At 42.3% G+C, this 19276-nt stretch overlaps 2 protein-coding genes across 2 annotated transcripts; both read right to left on the bottom strand.

Moving 5' to 3' along the window:
* Window positions 1–504: 504 nt before the first annotated feature.
* On the bottom strand, window positions 505–12110 carry LOC308571953 (vomeronasal type-2 receptor 26-like; the record flags this gene model as incomplete). The annotated part of the gene is made up of 4 exons (XM_081167611.1): window positions 11271–12110; window positions 10528–10755; window positions 9466–9592; window positions 505–1406 (listed from the first exon to the last, which is right to left on the bottom strand). The coding sequence occupies exons 1-4, from the start codon at window positions 12105–12107 to the stop codon at window positions 505–507; spliced, it is 2094 nt and encodes a 697-aa protein (XP_081023737.1). The 5' UTR covers window positions 12108–12110.
* Window positions 12111–17278: 5168 nt separating this feature from the next.
* LOC308570718 (olfactory receptor 4K14-like) lies at window positions 17279–18217 on the bottom strand (the record flags this gene model as incomplete). Its single annotated transcript, XM_081165630.1, has 1 exon — window positions 17279–18217. The coding sequence occupies one exon, from the start codon at window positions 18215–18217 to the stop codon at window positions 17279–17281; it is 939 nt and encodes a 312-aa protein (XP_081021756.1).
* Between the last annotated feature and the right edge of the window lie 1059 nt (window positions 18218–19276).

The following is a 19276-nucleotide window of genomic DNA, read 5'->3' as shown; positions in this document are numbered from 1 at the left end:
CCATTGGCCTGACTCAAGAGAATCATCTTACATTTCTGCGATCTTGAGTATGGATAGGTTGAGAATGAAATCTGACGGTGAGCAGTACAGAACAATAGACCATAAATGAATACTCAAATATTCCAGGGCTGCCATAGTACAGTTTCACATTATGCTGAAAGCTGTGAGAATTAAGGCTAGATACAGATTTGCTTACTTGTATATTTTGACAAGAATTGCTCTGAGTCTTCTTGTCAACAAGGGGGGTTGGACTCGATGGCCCTTGTGGTCTCTTCCAACTCTATGATTCTATGAACACATGTTGCAACAGAATAATGTATGTGTAAATGTATGATTGTTTTCCTCAAAGTAAATAAGTCAATTTTACAAAGGAAATTTCAACTATGGGAATTTGGAGTCTAGAAGAAATTATAAAAGGAAGCAGGTGAACTTATATTTCCAACTATTCTACTGTAAACACAGAGAAAAACACAAAATACAGCAGATGACAGGTTTCTCATTTCTTTAATTTTTCTTCCTTATTAGCTGTTCCCTATTGTTCAGCTCAGGCCTGAGAATGATAATGTAAGATTTGGGGAAGAAGATGCAACCCAGCAACCCACCACCGGAGGCTAAGATGGAGAAGATCTCCACAGCTACCATATATTTTCCCTTGGTGCTCAGGTAGGAGGGAATAAAGGACAGCCAAACACTGCAGAAGACCAACATGCTGAAAGTGATAAACTTGGCTTCGTTGAAACTGTCTGGTAACTTCCTGGCAAGGAAAGCCACAGCAAAACTTACAGTGGCCAGGCAGCTCATGTAGATGAGGACACAGTAAAACATGGCCACAGACCCTTCATTACATTCTAGTATCATTTGTTCTGTCCTGGAATGCATGTCTACATCAGGGTATGGGGGAGAGGTTGCCAGCCACACAGTGCATATGCCTGCTTGAACAATGGAGCAGGAAAGGAGAATGGAGTGGCCTAGTCCTTTGCCCACCCATTTCCTCATCCTGGATTCTGGTTTTGTAGCCATGAAGGCCAAAACCACCATGAAGGTTTTTGCCAGGACACAAGAAACAGCAGTTGAGAAGATGATGCCAAAAGCTGGTTGCCGGAGGAGGCACGTCACCTTCTCAGGTCTGCCAATGAAGAGCAAAGCACAAAGGAAGCAGAGCAGGAGAGAGATGAGGAGAGCGTAGGTGAGGTTTCGGTTGTTTGCAATGACAATGGGTGTGTTGTGGTGCTTCATAAATATACCTAGTACCAGAACTGTGATCAGGGAAAGGAAAAGAGAGAAGCAGGCTAAACTGATGCCCAAAGATTCTTCATAAGACAAGAAGCTCATATCCTTGGGTAGGCATGCATCCCGGTTTCTGTTTGGATAGTCTTTGTCTGGGCATTTATGGCAGTTATTCATATCTGGGGGGAAATAAAGAAATTAGCTCATATCATGTAAACTTTCTGAAATGTTTACTTTCTGTCTGAGAAGAAAAGAGCTCTCTTTAAATCAAAACACATCTCTGGAAGTGTCTGGTGCTCTGCAAAGTGCTATTACTGATTTTAATTGGTTCAGAGCTGTGTGGTGCCAAAGGCAGAGCCACTAACATATACCGTATTTTTCGCCCTATAAGACGCACTTTTTCCCCTCCAAAAATGAAGGGGAAATGTGGGTGCGTCTTATGGGGCGAATGCAGGCTTTCGCTGAAGCCTGGAGAGCGAGAGCGGTAGGTGCGCACCGACCCCACTCGCTCTCCAGGCTTCGCGGACCTCTCCTCAAGCAGCGGGAACGTTCCCGCTGCTTGGGGAGAGTTGCCGGCATCCCGAAGCCTGAGCGCGCTGATCTCAGCGCGTCCAGGCTTCGCGGATCTCTCCCCAAGCAGCGGGAACGTTCCCGCTGCTTGGGGAGAGTTGTCTGTATCCCAAAGCCTGCGCGCGCTGATCTCAGCGCGTCCAGGCTTCGCGGATCTCTCCCCAAGCAGTGGGGACGCTCCCGCTGCTTGGGGAGGGTTGTCGGCATCCCGAAGCCTGCGCGCGCTGATCTCAGCGCGTCCAGGCTTCGCGGATCTCTCCCCAAGCAGCGGGAACGTTCCCGCTGCTTGGGGAGGGTTGCCGGCATCCCGAAGCCTGCGCGCGCTGATCTCAGCACGTCCAGGCTTCGCGGATCTCTCCCCAAGCAGCGGGGATGCTCCCGCTGCTTGGGGAGAGTTGCCGGCATCCCGAAGCCTGCGCGCGCTGATCTCAGCGCGTCCAGGCTTCGCGGATCTCTCCCCAAGCAGCAGGAACGTTCCCGCTGCTTGGGGAGGGTTGCCGGCATCCCGAAGCCTACGCGCACTGATCTCAGCGCGTCCAGGCTTCGCGGATCTCTCCCCAAGCAGCGGGAACGTTCCCGCTGCTTGGGGAGGGTTGCCGGCATCCCGAAGCCTGCGCGCGCTGATCTCAGCGCGTCCAGGCTTCGCGGATCTCTCCTCAAGCAGCGGGAATGTTCCCGCTGCTTGGGGAGGGTTGATGGCATCCCGAAGCCTGCGCACGCTGATCTCAACACGTCCAGGCTTCGCGGATCTCTCCTCAAGCAGTGGGAGCCACCGCTGGGCTCCCACGGCTTGCAGAGAGCTGCCTGTTTGGGGGCTGGGGTCGGGGGAAGCTCGGGCTGCCCCAGCCCCGTGCCTGGGGGGGAAATAATTTTTTTCCCTTTATCCCCCCCAAAAAACTAGGTGCGTCTTATGGGACGGTGCGTCCTATAGGGCGAAAAATACGGTAAATGTTTATTCACACTATCCTTGATGCAGCCTATGTAAGTCAGAAGGAGTAACAAGGCCCCCTCTAGATATGATTTGAACCACATATCATCCAATTACTCTCAATGCATAGTCATTGTCATTTGATTGGCATATTTAAACTACAGTGGTACCTCAGGTTAAGTACTTAATTCGTTCCTGAGGTCCGTTCTTAACCTGAAACTGTTCTTAATCTAAAGCACCACTTTAGCTAATGGGGCCTCCTGCTGCTGCCGCGCTGCCAGAGCCCAATTTCTGTTATTATCCTGAAGCAAAGTTCTTAACCTGAGGACTTACGGAGGCGGCACGAAACAGCAATGGCGGTCCTCTTCGCGCTGTGAAGAGGGGCTCCGCAGAAAAGGGTCGTCCGCTGCGGCAGAGTGGAGACCCATCAAGAAAAACCACAGGCAGAGTGAGCCTGTGGCCGTGGGACTCGGCGGGCACCAGAAGCCCCCCCGGAAACAAAGAAGGAACCCCGTAAGGGGCTCCGGAACGTGAAAGGGGGAGCGGTGCTGTGAGTTCATCGCTCTTTCTGCGGAAGCGAAGCCGCGCGGCTGCTGCTGATGAGCGCTGACCTTTCTTCTTGGAACAGCAGATCCTAAACTACAAACCCGTGAGTAGGGAACTTAAAATTACCGGGACTAAATTGCTTAAATTTGGCTGAAAACGGGAGACGCAACCAGGAAGTCCGTCTTCCGATCGTGCTTAAAAGATCAAAGCAAAACCTTTGACAAGCGGGAAGCGCTTTAAAAAAGACTATAAAAAGTTTGGATTATCGTGCAAATAACTGAGTTTATTTCTGAAAAGTTAAAAGAGACAATTCTGCTGTATTTATACTGGACTTTTGATTGGACTCTTCCTTTTCCTTTTGGATTTACAAATAATTAAGAAATCCTAAGCCTCGGACTGCCAGGCTAAAAAAGAACTGTCAAATTGCTGAAACTGTATTTAATTTTGAAAGTGTTACATGCAAGTGCTACAGATTGGATAGAAACAGAAACTGTTTCTTGCACCTTCTTTGAGACTTTGTTTTAATTTGGGGAAAGCTCTACATGCCAAAGGGAAGCTGAAGGTTCTTTTTAAACCTGTTTTGGACTGCAGGGACTTTAATGGCGGACAAACTTCTTTCTCTCTTCTGAATTACAGTTGTACTCCCCCTAGAGGATTTGGGATTTATAATTGTCTGGGAACTGCATTTTGTTTTGACTCTCTGCTGCCTTGCTGTTTACACTCTGGAACTGCCTTTCCCATGGGACTGTATATAATTTGACCTTGACACATAGACAGGTTTGGAATGAGTGGCACAGGCAAAACAAGAATGGCTAAAACGAAAGCAAGACACTTGGTACAAACAACCTTGACTTCTCAATCACGCAGATCATCTGTCCCAACTGTGTTAGGAATACAAGAAGGGGAAGCTGAGCTGACACCTTCAGAGGATATGGCTGCAGGAGGATCTGAAACTGTCTTAAATCAAATTTTGGAACAACTGGCAACTTTAAACAAAAAGGCGGATGAGCATTCGACAAAAATTGACCAAGCTACAGCCTCTATTAACAAACTGACTGATCAAGTTGCTCAGCATACACAAGCAATTGGGAATCTCCAAGTAGCAACTGCAGAAAATCATAAACTGGCTGAGGAAGCCAATCAGAAAGCAGAGGAAGCCAATAAGAAGGCCGAGGCAATCAAAGTAGAGGTGAAGCCACTGCACAAACAGATTGGTGAACAACAGGCCTACCTGTCTATGGTTGAATTGAGAAATCGGGAAAACAACCTTAGATTGAGAGCTATTCCAGAACTTGAACAGGAAGATTTGATTGGTTATTTGACATCAGAATTTTCAAAGTTCTGGGGTTTAGAAGAAGACAAAGACTTTAAAATTGTAACTGCGTTTAGATTGGGAAGAGTGGTGAGGAAGGACAGATCCAGAGACTGTTTGATCATTTTGAGATCTAAGCAAGAGAGAGATAAAATACTAGGCCTACATTTTGGAAAATCACTTGTTATTCAAGGCAAAAGAGCAGAAATCTACAGAGACATACCGAAACAACTTTTGGACCTTAGAGCCACATACACAGAACTAGCAAGACTACTGAGAGGCAACTCAATTCCTTACAGGTGGGAATTCCCCCAAGGATTATCCTTTAACTTCAAAGGAAAGAAAGTTAAAATTAAAACAACAGAAGACCAACAAAAGTTCTTGAACGAGCACGAAGAAGACCTTCAAAAGGGAGCAGCAGCATCTTGGCCACCATCTCTGCCTGCACCTGTTCTGACACCTGTACCCTCGGGACCAGAGGACCAAAAGGAAGAGACGCCACCACAGAACTAACAGATTGATCCAGGATGTCCCTGCAGCTTCTTAGCTGGAACATTAATGGCGGGAATTCCCCAGAAAAAAGAAGAAGAATCTTTCATATATTGAAAAAAGAACAATTGGACATTATCTGCTTGCAAGAAACACATGTGAATAGGCTCCATAGAAAGGTGCTAATTAATAAAAGATTAGGCCAAGAATTTATTTCATCGGATAGAGTTAAGAAAAGAGGAGTGGTGATCTACGCAAAGGAGAACCTGTCACCAAAGTTTTTATTCAAAAATGAGCAAGGAAGAATTTTGGCAATTGAGATACAGACACAAGGAGAAAAATTCCTAATATTAGGAATTTATGCACCGAATGAGGGGAAATCAGAATTTTATAAGAAGCTGCATGAGATAATGCTGGACTATCTGGACTATACTAACATCATCATGATGGGAGATATGAATGGGGTGGTATCTACAAACATGGATAAGTCACAAAATCAAAATTTAACAAAAGACGGCAGACTACCGAAAACTTTCTTTGAGCTAACTGACAATATGGATTTGATTGATATATGGAGGACAAAGAACCCCTTAGGTAAAGAAGGAACCTTCTTTTCTGAGGCCCATTTGTCATGGACAAGAATCGACCAAATATGGACAACTAGAGGGCTGGCACCTAAGACTAGAAAAGTGGAAATCTGCCCAAAAACTTGCTCCGACCATAACGCCATGAAAGTGGAATTGAGACTTACTCCAATCGGTTCCTTCAGATGGAAAATGAATGACACCCTATTAAGAGATCAGGAGATTGTGAAGAAGGCCCCAAAAACTTTAAAAGACTATTTTGAAATAAATTTGAACACTACGGTGGAAAAGAGAACAATCTGGGACGCAAGTAAAGCAGTCATGAGAGGGTTTCTGATACAACAGAATACGATTAAGAAAAGACTCTGGAATGGAAAAAAGGATAAGATCCTAGAGAGAATAAGAGATTGAGAGAAAAAATTGAGATCAAAACCAAAATCGAAAGAGGTTCTGAGAGAAATTAAATTCCATCAAGCACAATATGCGAAATTGATAAATCAAGAAGTTGAATGGAAAATTAAACAAATGAAACAAAGATCATTTGAATCAGCGAACAAGTGTGGGAAACTGCTAGCATGGCAGTTGAAAAAGAGACAAAAATTGAATACTGTTACTAATTTAGAGGTCGAAGGGAGAAACATTCAGAAACCAGAAGAAATTAGAAAGTGTTTCCAGAGATACTTCAAAAAACTCTATACGCAAGGGCCGCAGGAAGAGACTGAAATAGACAAATTTTTAAAAATTAATGGATTACCAAAACTAGCTCAGGAAAAGAGAGCAATCCTGAACTACAGAATAACACAACAAGAAATTGAGGGTGCCATTCAGAATATGCAACTAGGCAAATCTCCAGGCCCAGATGGACTTACCTCCAAGTACTACAAGATACTGAAAGACTTTTTGATACAACCATTAATGGAGGTATGCAATCAGATTATGGAGGGGAAGAAGGCACCGGAATCGTGGAAAGAAGCTTTCATCACATTGATACCTAAAGTGGAAACTGAAAAGACTCAACTTAAGAACTACCGTCCTATCTCACTTCTAAATGTGGATTACAAAATTTTTGCAGATATTTTGGCAAGTAGACTCAAAAAAGTACTAAATGAAATAATTCATAAAGACCAGGCAGGCTTTCTCCCAGGTAGACATCTGTTTGATAACACCAGGAATATTATTGACATTTTGGAACTTTTGCAAACTAACATCAATACAAAAGCAGTATTAATTTTTATAGACGCGGAGAAGGCCTTTGACAACATTTATTGGAATTTCATGAAAAAAAACTTGGAAGGGATGGGAGTGGGATGTGGGTTTGAAAATGGAATAGAGGCAATTTATTCAGAGCAAAAAGCTAAATTGATAGTTAACAATGTGGTGACAGAAGAGTTCAAAATTGAAAAAGGAACACGACAAGGTTGCCCCTTATCCCCTCTGTTATTTATTTCTGTCCTGGAGGTGCTTTTGAATATGATTAGGGAGGACCGGTTGGTGCAAGGAATACAGGTCGGAGAGAAACAATATAAATTGAAAGCTTTTGCAGATGATTTGGTTTTAACATTACAGGAGCCAGAATCTAGTACAAAGAGAGTTTTAGAATTAATTTATGAGTTTGGTCGGGTGGCGGGATTTAAATTGAACAAGCAAAAAACCAAGGTTTTGGAGAAAAGTTTGACACCATTAGAAACAGACGGGTTTCAGAAAGAGACAGAGTTAAATGTGGTTAAAAAGGTGAAATCCCTAGGGGTTAATTTGTCTGCTAAAAATTTGAATTTATTCAAAGATAATTATGAAAAATGTTGGTCAGAAATCAAAAAAGATTTAGAAACTTGGTCAAGATTGAAACTTTCCTTGTTGGGTCAAATTTCAGCTATAAAGATGAATGTATTGCCAAAGATGTTGTTTTTGTTTCAAACCCTACAGATCGTGGACAGAGTGGAATGTTTTGGAAAGTGGCAGAAAGATATCTCTAAGTTTGTTTGGCAGGGCAAAAAGCCCAGGATAAAATTTAAAATACTAACTGATGCAAAAGAAAGAGGGGGATTTGCCCTGCCGGACTTAAGGTTATATTATGAAGCTGCAGCTTTCTGCTGGATGAAGGATTGGTTACTTTTGGAGAACACTGATGTCCTAGATCTGGAAGGGTTTAATAATGCTTTTGGATGGCATGCATACTTGTGGTACGACAAGGTAAAGATTCATAAAATGTTCAAAAACCATATAGTCAGAAAAGCAATATTTATTGTCTGGACAAAATATAAAGACTTATTAGAAGGTAAGACCCCGAGATGGCTATCACCAATGGAGGCTAAGGCTCGAAAAAGACCCAATATGGAGGCTGGCTGGCCGAAATATTGGGAAATAATAGAAAAAATTGGAGACAATTGGAGGTTGCAGAGCTTTGAAAAATTAAAGAATAAGGTGCAAGATTGGTTTCATTACGCTCAAATTCAAGAGGTTTTTAAATTGGACAAAAAAACAGGATTCCAGGTTTAAAAATCGAAACTAGAGACAGAACTGTTAGAACCTAAGACTAAGGTACTTTCAAGAATGTACAACTTGTTGCTTAAATGGAACACTCAGGATGAGACAGTCAAATCAGCCATGATAAAATGGGCTCAGGATATTGGGTATAACATTATGTTTGAAGACTGGGAAAGGTTATGGACCACTGGAATGAAATTCACGGCATGTAATGCCTTGAAGGAAAATATTATGAAAATGATATATAGGTGGTACATGACCCCAGTCAAGCTTGCAAAAATATATCACCTGTCTGATAATAAATGTTGGAAATGTAGGGAAGCTGAAGGGACATTCTTTCACCTCTGGTGGACATGTCCAAAAGTGAAGGCCTTTTGGGAAATGATCTATAATGAGTTAAAAAAGGTATTTAAATATACCTTTACTAAGAAACCGGAGGCCTTCCTCTTGGGCATTGTCGGCCAGAGAGTGTCAAAGAAGGACAGAACTTTTTTATGTATGCGACTACAGCAGCAAGAATACTCATCGCAAAATATTGGAAGACACAAGATTTGCCCACACTGGAAGAATGGCAGAGGCAATTGATGGACTACATGGAACTGGCTGAAATGACTGGCAGAATCCGAGACCTGGGAGAAGAAACAATGGAAGAGGACTGGAAAAAATTTAAGGACTATTTACAAAAACAATATAAGTTATATGAATGTTAAAAATTTTCACGATTTGGAAACTATAGCTTCAGCAACTAAAGTTGGGAACTAGGAAATTACATTTCAAGTAAGAAAAGGTTAAATTTTAAGGTAATACTATGTTTAATTTATGATATAAATAATTGATGGAAAGTATGAAAAAATTGAGGCATAGTATTTGAAAAGTACAAAACAAGGTACGAAACAAGGTAATAATTTGCTGATAATTTTATTATAAAGAATGCAGGGTAGGGGAGATGGGAGGAAGTCCAGTTGGTTATTTGAAAAACGTGTTGGATGGTTGGTTTTTCTTTTTTATTTTCTTCTTCTTTTTTTTGTTTCTTTGTTTCTGACTTCGGTCTATGTCTATAATCTTTGTATCTGAAAACTGAATAAAATATTTTTTTTAAAAAAACAAACAAAGTTCTTAACCTGAAGCACTATTTCTGGGTTAGCGGAGTGTGTAACCTGAAGCGTATGTAACCTGTGGTACCATTGAAAGGCAATGATCACAAAGAGGCAGGATAATGCATACAGTAGATTATCTATTTTGAAACGTAAAATCAGCTGTCCTTACAACACCTTTCAATTATTACTGCTGAGTCTGGATCTATTTAATCTATTTATTTCTCCTACCATCCTGGTTTGCAATCTTCCCCTCTGCACATGGGATGCAATCGTAGCAGCAAGGTGGCTGTCCCTCCTTCACTTTCTTGCTGGATCCTGGAAGACATCTCTCAGTACAGACAGAAAGAGGCTGAGTCTATACCATAAATGAAAAAGCAGAAGGTAACTCTTTTTTAAACTTTAAGAAGATAACTCTTTTTTAAAGACTAATGTATCCATTCCTAATGCCCAGGCAGTTGCTCTTACACCTTTCTTCTCAGCTCTCTCCTTCACTCTCTCAATCTTCACCACTTCTCCTGCTTCCTCCCCTTCCACTTATGAACTTAGAAGACTAGCGGTCTCCTGTACCTGCTGCTGTCGGTTCCCATTTTCTTCCTCTGGTATTATTATACCTCCCTTTCCCAACCAGCTCATTCCTCCACCTTTTAGCAAGAAAGGTGAAATCTTGGGGCTTATCTATTAATGCATCCTCTTTAACTCAGTTTGAAATCAGTATTTTGTAAATGTAAAGATATCCTAATTCTTATGTTTATATTAATATAGATTTCTATTTTTACTTAAAATTCACATTGCAGTCTTCCAGAGGAAAGGAAAACCCATTAGTTACTCCAACTAACCATTTATGTGCACTCTCTGATGTAAGATTGTTTCAAGGTCAAACAGATCATCCACTTCATAGTTTCCTAGTCTTTTACCACGTACACCCTCTTGTGCAGGCAAAATAAATGCAGAGGCCCTGATTGGCTGGGGAAAAACCCTGCACTCCTATCTCCAGGCCTTTTCATAGAAAAACTGGTATTTGACCTAGATCAAAGCACCCATATTCACATGAAGGCGCTCTGTGTTCTGTTTTGTATCATCCTTAATAAAATATATTTCCTTAATAAAATATATTCTCCTGTAGTGGCTTGTAGCAGCAAGCTTTTGGCTCTTAATCTGGTACTTGGATGCATTCGTCATGTTCTACACAGTAACTTGCAGTTTAAAAGACAGTGAGTAGACCTGCAGGTGAATGATCATTGCTTATGCAAGATTGAATCTCTTTTGAATTAGCAAACAATGCAACCCTACCTGGTTAAACCAACTGTGCCATGTGATGGCATCTTCATCAAGGAGTAATGATTGGTTTGGAGGAGCCTGTGGATCTATCCTCCCAACTCTCACTCGGTGCAAACTTTGGTTGGCGAATATAATGTAATTGACAATATCCAAGCTAGATGCCGCCTCTCCGTTCTGGTTGATGAAGACCACATCTCCTGCCGTATTGTTAAATGAGATACTTCTCAGAAAGTGATGAATCTAGATTGAATACAGAAGAGGCAATTGTTTGGAAAAGACTGCAGTTCTAATACAAGACTGAGGTATCTTTTTTCCTGTGGGCAGGACCTAGAGCAAGAGGTGGGTGGTGATACAATCAACTGTGAGTAGAGTCAGGTCCAAGGATCGAGAGACCACCAATTTTCTCTCTCCCACATCCCTCTCTCTCCCTCTCCCCTTATTTACAACCTTTCTTTATCTCCCCTGCCCCACACCAATTTCCCTCTGTCCCTCTTCATCTCAGGAGACACAACAGTGGTATGTGACCACCTGCTCTGAGGGAGGATTTGGTGTATATGGGATAGAGAGAATGCTGATCATCTCTCTCGGCCATGACTACTGCTTGTTATCTGTGAATACAGTGGCATCTCAGTGACCTCCAAACTTCTGTCATACAAAACCTTTTTTTCTCTGAGAGGAATGAGCAACATTTTGGAAACCCATACTTTATCAGAGAATAACAGGTCTCTTCCAGTTGAGGATGTTCAGCCTATTACCTGCCAAAACTGTAGATTCGGATTCTTCCCTCTCCCTCCATACGCCATTCCTCTGTGCCTGAGTCTGGATGTGAACATGGCATGTAAAGCATGGGCCATGGCATAGACAGCACTGTGGATGCTGTAGCTGTGGCCTGTCATGCTCATTTCAAAAAATGATCCAGGAAGGCTCTCCAGCTTCTCTTCTCCGGTGCAAATATTCCCCTCCACCTTGTCTGAAGTCATATCTGGGAACACACATTCAAAGGCCTGTTGCCAGAAGTCCCTGATAAAACCGTCCCCATCTGTGCTGGAAGGGTTTCTGTGCACAACATACTGATAAAATCCTGGAGGGTTTCTAAAGTGAATTTCAAAGGATATAGCACCATTGAATACTCTTGAATCCCAGCTCCTTTGAAAGACAAATGAAGCAAACTCAATCTGGGCAGTTGTTATCCATACTTTACTTTTTATATTGTTTATCATGTCATCATGTTGTGATAGGTATGGAAGCCATCTAAAAGTTGCCATGGAATAAGATTCTCCATTTGCCACCATGACATTAGCTTTGCTGCTAAGAATTTTATGGTTTATAATTGCCCCCTGTTCTAGCATGCCATTAATTTCAGAAATAAAACTATAATTGGGGATTCTTTCTAGGAATGCAAAACACACACCACTCTTGGTAAACATTGGGAAAATGGTTTGCACAAATCTTTCTCCATTCTCATTGTCCATTGCAATGACTCCAATCCACGTCCACCTGAAATGCAGAAGCAAAGAGAGAATTCCCTCATACTGAAGGGCTTCTGAGGCTGCCATCTGGTAGAAGGGAAGTCCTGGGCTTTTATCATTCATCACTGGAGCAGAGCCATAAATGAGCTAAAAAGTAAATGGAGGAAGAGAAGAGACAAAGTAGATTCCTTTCACAGTATTCATAATCATTTTGTGGAGATCCCTGTTAATCAAATATGCCCTTTCCCAATGTTTCAGTGTTTGTTTGCCTCTCTCTCAGTTTTACAAAAAAGACCCATGCATATGGGCTGAAAACTGGGATCATCTCCCTTTTCTCATTTTTCAACCTTTCACTTGATGACTGGAGAGGGGACTGTGTATGTTTTAGTTTTGGAAATTTTGTTAACACTTTGATGACTGGAGAAGGGCATTGTGTCTATTTTACTTTTAAAAAACCAAACATTTTTTGAGTCGTTGCAAAATTTGGCAAGGACTTGTACAATGGATAAAACTGAATGGGGAACATACCATGCCCCAAGCAGCAGATTACCTAAACATTATCTGGCTTTGTCAAAATCGCAAGTTGGATCAGACACAGATTTCTTCTCTAGAGCTCTGCTGCACATAACCCACCCCACAGCAAAACTGTGCTGATTCGTCTCAGACTTTATTTATGAACATTTATTTCACTTGTAACTCAGCTGCTTTCTATTATTATTGTTCTTCTGCAGAACTGGATTGTATCTTCAATTTTCCATAATTTCTTTGGTGCAATAAATAATAATTATGGTACTGGCACCTACCTGTCAGTTGTTTTAGCTATAAGCAATTCCCCCCCTCTTCCCCAGTAGCTTTTTTGAGATGCCCTGATCACTAATTTTACTATTGGCACCTACCTGTCAACTTTTATCCTGTAAGCAATTTCCCCTATACCCCAGTTATTCAATTCAAATACCCTCCGCACTAAGCAGAAAGTACTGCTTAACCAAAAAGCAGCTGGTGAGGGAGAAGCCCACTTCCCCATCACTGGCCTTTGGGATAACAGTGTTTTAGATGTGTGTGTAAGACGGGGAAGGGGGTGACATATCTTTTCTGGTATTGCACATTTCCCCTTATTGATGTTTGCTTGTTTATATTAAAATTATGTACCACCTTTATTTTCAAAGGATCTCAAGGTGGTGTACATCGTTCTCCTTCCAATTTCATCTTCACCCTGAACTGATGCCGAGGAACCTGCCTCTTCCTCTGCGCAAGCTAATAGAGGTATTGTACATAGGTGTCCTACCTGCGGAATCTTATAGATATCCAAAACAGTAGCCACATAAAAGGAGATTTCAGAATCCAGTCCCCCAATGACCCCTGCCAGATTATTTTCAACATCACATATATAGTTAGGGACACATTTCTTCACCATGGATAAAAGCAGCAGTGTGGCGAGATATGTGCTCCTTGCATTCTTATAGCTGTCATATAAGTGGAAGCCCAAGGTGATATTGGGTAGGATGTGAGGGTCTTCGTTGACCTCCTTGACTGCAAATGCCAAGGCTAGGATGTGCTGGTAAATCTTAGGCACCACCCTAGAATGAGAGTTGCAAACGGTATCAGCAGAAACATCAGCAGATCTATCCTGTTACATAACAACACAGCAATTAATTATATTGTGTTCATTTGGATTAACTCACAGTCCATTCTACTATTCAACAGCTCTTATCAATGAAAAATTCTTCCTGATGTTTAGTTGAAATCTCCTCTCTTGTAACTTGAAGAAGCTAATTTGATTCCTAACCTCCGGAGCAAGAGAAAACAAGAGTGTTACATCTTCCTGGTGACAGCCCTTGAGATATTTGAAAATGACTATCATTCCTCCCCTCATTCTCATCATAAGTGTTCCTCATCTTAGATTTCTGCATTTGTCCCTATTGGAATTCTTGTGTCATTTTTGTCCCAGTTTTCCAATATTTTAAGGTGTATCTAGAGCAGGGGTTGCTAATGGGGGGCCCATGGGACATCTTCCCTTACATGACTGAGGTCTTTTTCTGACACTTACAAAGTCTCTGGTCTCTCCCTGCAGTGACTTCTTTTTCATGAGTCAGTGATGGTCGCTGGAATTCACTGAATTGTATACTTCATAATATACAAAGCTTAGTCTAAGTTCAGAAAATGAAAGCATAAGGATATTCAGCAACAGATCAGGTTTTTCAAAAATGCGTTCTTACTAACACTAGTTCAGATAAGGTCTATAAAAATTAGCTGATCAAATGGTTCTCCCAGACACATAAACATTCATACATTTCAATACACTTATATTTATTTTTCCTATTGAGAAATGGGAGCTTCTTCAGTATTCTCTTAATTCACAAGACATTCTTATGCATTTTTACATCAGCCTACGTCCCTCTGATTTGCAAAGTTGTTATTCCTAGGTAAATGGGCAGAAGTTTGCAGCCTTAGTCATTATTTTGAGGCTGCAACTCTAGGTTTGATCATTCCACGGATGTAATAAATGAGTGGCTTAGTTCTTACACAAGCTCTTCAGGCAGCGCTGGTGGGGGTTCCTCAGTGAATGTTGCTGGAGAGGCGATGAAGCCACCATGGGAAACAATGACACCAATGATGAAATCTCCTGGCTGATGATACGTGTGAAGTGGATCGTCTGGACCTTGGAGCCTACATTTTTCTATGTGAGCCTGACATACATTATAAGAAATCAGTTCCAGCAGCAAGAACACTAAAACAAGCATTCTAACTAAAAAACCAACTGTTTGTTCTACACAGAACCCATGATTTCTCAACCAATATTATAATTAGCTTATCCAGGATAAAATTGTATCATTTGAATGGTAGTAACGTTTCCTGAGACGATGCAATCTGGGAGTATGTAAGAACAGACTTGTGGATCCCACACCCTATTAAAATCATTCTGGTTAATTTTGGTTTCTTTTATGTTACTTTTGCAAGTGGCCACTGAAAGTCCACAGGGTTTTTTGAGAAGCAGCAGATTTAATTATAGCCCTGTTAATAACCAAGCTGGAATTTAGTTATTTATTCAATGCTTGTGAACCCCTGTGGAATTGCAGAAGAAAATGTGTTTGTCACATATTCGGAACTATTGTGTTAAATTCCCTTTCAGTGGATAATAAGGGGCCAGTAGTGTATTGCTGAAGTTAGAAGTTCATAATAGAAGACCTTGTAAACAATGGAGACTCCAATAATGTAGTACGGTGTTGTCAGCATCTTGAAATTTGACTGAGTGGACCTGGATCCACATCAACCATGTGGCAATGACCCCTCACCACTCTGGGGGGTGACTGTTACATTTCCTCACTCTCAGCTTCCTTCCCCGATGGCCTAGGCACACAAATTTGCTGGCCATTGGAGGGGACTTCTTCTTTGCCATTGGATCTCAAAGGCGAGGGGTCTTTCCAACCCAAAAGGCACCATAAATGGGCCAGTCAGTGGTGCCTCCTGGAGTGCAATGCCTTGCTGGCTGTGGCTATTGGCTGCTGCCTTGTCTGGCCTGGCAGTGAGGCTTAAAAGGGTGGTTGCAGGAGGCTGTGGCAGTGCTTCTGGGTGAAGAGTGACACCCTCGCACCCTCCCTTTTTATTTCCATTCACAATTCAGGCCAATTAATTATCATGCTTGTGAAATGTATTTTCCTTTTCAGGTCATGATCTAACATAGCTTTTCTCCCTAAGGGTCATTCCATCTAACCATTTCATTTTTCTTGTACCTGCTGACCTTGCTATGGTTGATAACGGTTGCCGTATTTGGAGCTGGGAAGGTATTTGCCTGTAGACAAATTGGCTGGCCTTGAAGTTTAGACTCCCTAATAGCAAAACATCAAAACTTTTGGTGGTTAAGCCATTGGGTGGAATCTCAGTCTTCAAGCACTGGGTGAAGTAGCGCCTCACCCAGTACCAAACCAGTGATGTATTCTGGGTACCCCATTAGCTCTACCTGCACCCAAAATTGGCTTGAGTCCTGGCTGGTTGGTCACCCCAGGTTGAGGGTGATGGAACTGTGCAAAGCCCTCCTATTTGTGCCATTTTCTGCCCCTATTACCCAAATGACTTCACCAGCCACTGGTGCCTAAAGCTCTTTACAAACTGGGACCCAGAAACCTGAAAGATTGTCTAATGTTGTTTTAAACTGTTTTTAATAGGGTGAAGGATGAATGATTAATACTTAAATATCCCTGCTGTTGTTGGGAAACTGCCAGGGAGATATAGTCCATCATGGCCCCAAGCCGGCTGCCGGACGTCCATCGATCTCCCGTAGACAGGCAGATCCAGCAGTTAGTGACACGAAGCCTCAGAAATAGATTGCCACATTCTAGGCTTGTGCACACTGTTTATCAGCAGAAAACACAGCCAGAAAGCTTGCACCGCAGAAGAGCATAATTTACAGACTTTATTTAGCGTTGAACAGAACAAAGAAAAACATGACTGTTCTGAGTCAGCATCTCTGACCGACTGCCAAAATCGAAAGGAATAGCAAACACTTAAACATCCTGTGAACAGGACATGCGCAGACTCTGTGACTTACAAAGCCTGCTCCCTTTTAAGGTGGAACGGAAATATCCTAACTGGCAATTGCAGGTACAGGGAACCTGTGGCTGTTTAGACAGAACACTCTCCCGGAATATGGAGAGGCAATTGTTTTTGAATAAAGGGAGAATGATATTATAGCTTAACACACACATATTCTAAAAATTCAATCTGTGCACAGCAATCAAAATTTGATTTGTAATATTTTTGTGTTATTTCATATAATAAAAAAGGAGATGATGCGTCCTCTTCCTCCGCCCCCAACTGAGAATAGAAATTGAATCCTGATGAGTGCTGCTTGCATAGGAGCACCCTGGAACCAGCAGGATCAAACCCTGCCCTAACCAACTGCTGAACAGAGGTTTCTGCAGGGGACATGGTGGTGAAATAGACCCTGGCAGCCTTCCCATCCACCACTCAACCATTCAAAACTCCAGATCACTCCACTTGGCCCATCTCAAAATGGGACAATCTTCACTTGACTTGGCCCAAGCTTTACATGATCCAGTTTGGATTGGTCTTCATCCAAACCGCTGACAATCCCTTGTGACAGCAAAGTCTATTGTTCAAGAATGTGCAATATTTCAGCTCCATTGGATCAGCCTGGGTTATACAATCAGGAGACCGGGGAAATTTCTCCTTATTAACTTTTTCCACCATGTATAAATGCATATTAAATAACTGACCATTTGCTATTATTCTGTGACAGACAAAATCAGCTGTTAGAGGTGGCCTCCTCATGCTGTCTAATGTTGGGAATGTCCCTGAGTGGAAATCTGCCCAGAAAGCCTTGCTGAAAGGCTTCTAATGGCAGCCTTTATCTCCTTGTTCTTCAAAGCATAGATGGTTGGGTTTAGCAAGGGGGTGACACAGGTATAGAAGACAGAAAGCACTTTATCAATCATGAACCGGGCTGATGGACGCAAGTAAATAAACAAACAGGGCCCAAAGTACATGGTGACCACAATGAGGTGAGAGGTGCATGTGGAGGCAGCCTTGGTGGTCCCTTCAGAGGGACCCCTGGAGTGGATTGTGTAGAGAATGAATCCATATGAGATGAGCAGGCCAATAAAAGAAACTAGTGACAAAATTCCACTGTTGGTGACCATCATGACCTCCAAGGGATTTGTGTCAATGCAAGCCAACTTGATGACCAATGGGAGGTCACAGAAGAAACTGTCCACTTGATTGGGCCCACAGAAAGGCACATTAATAATGAAACCCAGTTGCACAGTGCCATGGAGGAGCCCACCAGCCCATGAAGCAAGGAGAAGTGCCATGCAATGAGGCCGGCTCATAAGTGAGGCATAACGGAGGGGATGGGAAATGGCCACATACCGGTCAATTGCCATGGCTACCAGCAGGAGCATTTCACTCCCTACAAACACATGAAGAAAGAATATTTGTGCCATGCAGCCCTGGAAGGAGATGATCTGATGTTGGGCAATGAAATCCAAGAGATATCTTGGGATGGCAAAGGAGGACAGACAGAGGTCCAGGAAAGCCAAGTGACCTAGCAGAAAGAACATGGGTGAATCTGAAAGACGGTGATCCCGGAAAATGACTGAGAAAATGAGAGTGTTGCTGAAGACAGTGGCCATGTGGAGGACGAGGAGGAAGACAAATAAGAAGAGTTGGATTGCCCAGGTTTCAGAAAGGCCAAGCAAGACAAACTCACTCACCATTGTCTGGTTTACACCCAGCATTCTTTTTTTGCGTATCACTGTGAATATTGGAAAGGGAGAAAGGAGACAGTAATGAAATGCTTCCATCACAGTCTTTGGTGAAATCAGCAAAAAGTGCATCTTTGTGTTATCTGTCATTATTCTTTTTTAATTAGTCGTCTTTTATTTGATATTCTTTTGTTAGACAGTTACATATTCCGATCCATACTTTAACATATATTAAATATAAAACAAATCCAATCAATATCCACATTTCTTCACCCGTGACATCCCACTACCTCATTGCAGCTTCTTCTTGACTGGGTCCTGAGACTCCAATCCCAGTGGATCATACATTGTTCATAGGAACACCTGAAGGTGACTTATACGGATCAAAGCCATTGCTCCAACTAGCTCACTAATGTTTGCAGTGGAGATGGGAAATCTGAAAGCCTTGTTCCCTTTCCTACACCCACACACCTGCCTTTCATTGAGGGAGACCTCCAGTCTATTTTACTCAGCACCATAGAAGCCCACTCCTGGGGGCTGTGGGGGCTTCAGCCCCCACAATAAAATATTTGAGGGTGCCATTCTAACACAAAGTTGATGGAAATTGCCATTCAAATGGTTTGTGAGCACTTATGCAAGATGGGGCTTACCTGGGCATCCTCAATATTTTATTCAAGTTGGCAGTTCTGCTCAATACTGTCTACACTGACTGATAGTTTCTTTTCCGTGTTTTAGACACAATAAATTCACAAACTTACCCAGAGATGCCAGGAATCGAACTGCACCAACCGAATGTAAACAGATGCTCTGAACCCCCTCTCCATTTTATCAACTTGGCTAAGATATGCTGCCCTTCTGCCCCAACTCTTGTACACACCCTAACCCACCACTACCCCCACCAATTATTTAAATGATCAAAGGTTCCCTATCCTTGATTTAGACACAGGGTTACTGTTTTTTAGGATGATAGGAACCTGCTTTATATTGAATCAGAGTTGGAGTGACAAGGAAATCAAATATGCCACAAAAAGGCCAAACAATCCGAGGTACAGTTTGCTTAAGTTCATCAGT

The sequence above is a fragment of the Podarcis bocagei genome, assembly GCF_964188305.1.
Source record: "Podarcis bocagei genome assembly, chromosome: 13".
Taxonomy (NCBI): Eukaryota; Metazoa; Chordata; class Lepidosauria; order Squamata; family Lacertidae; genus Podarcis; species Podarcis bocagei.
Note: the sequence above shows the minus strand (reverse complement) of the source record. Positions and strands in the feature narration are given on the sequence as shown.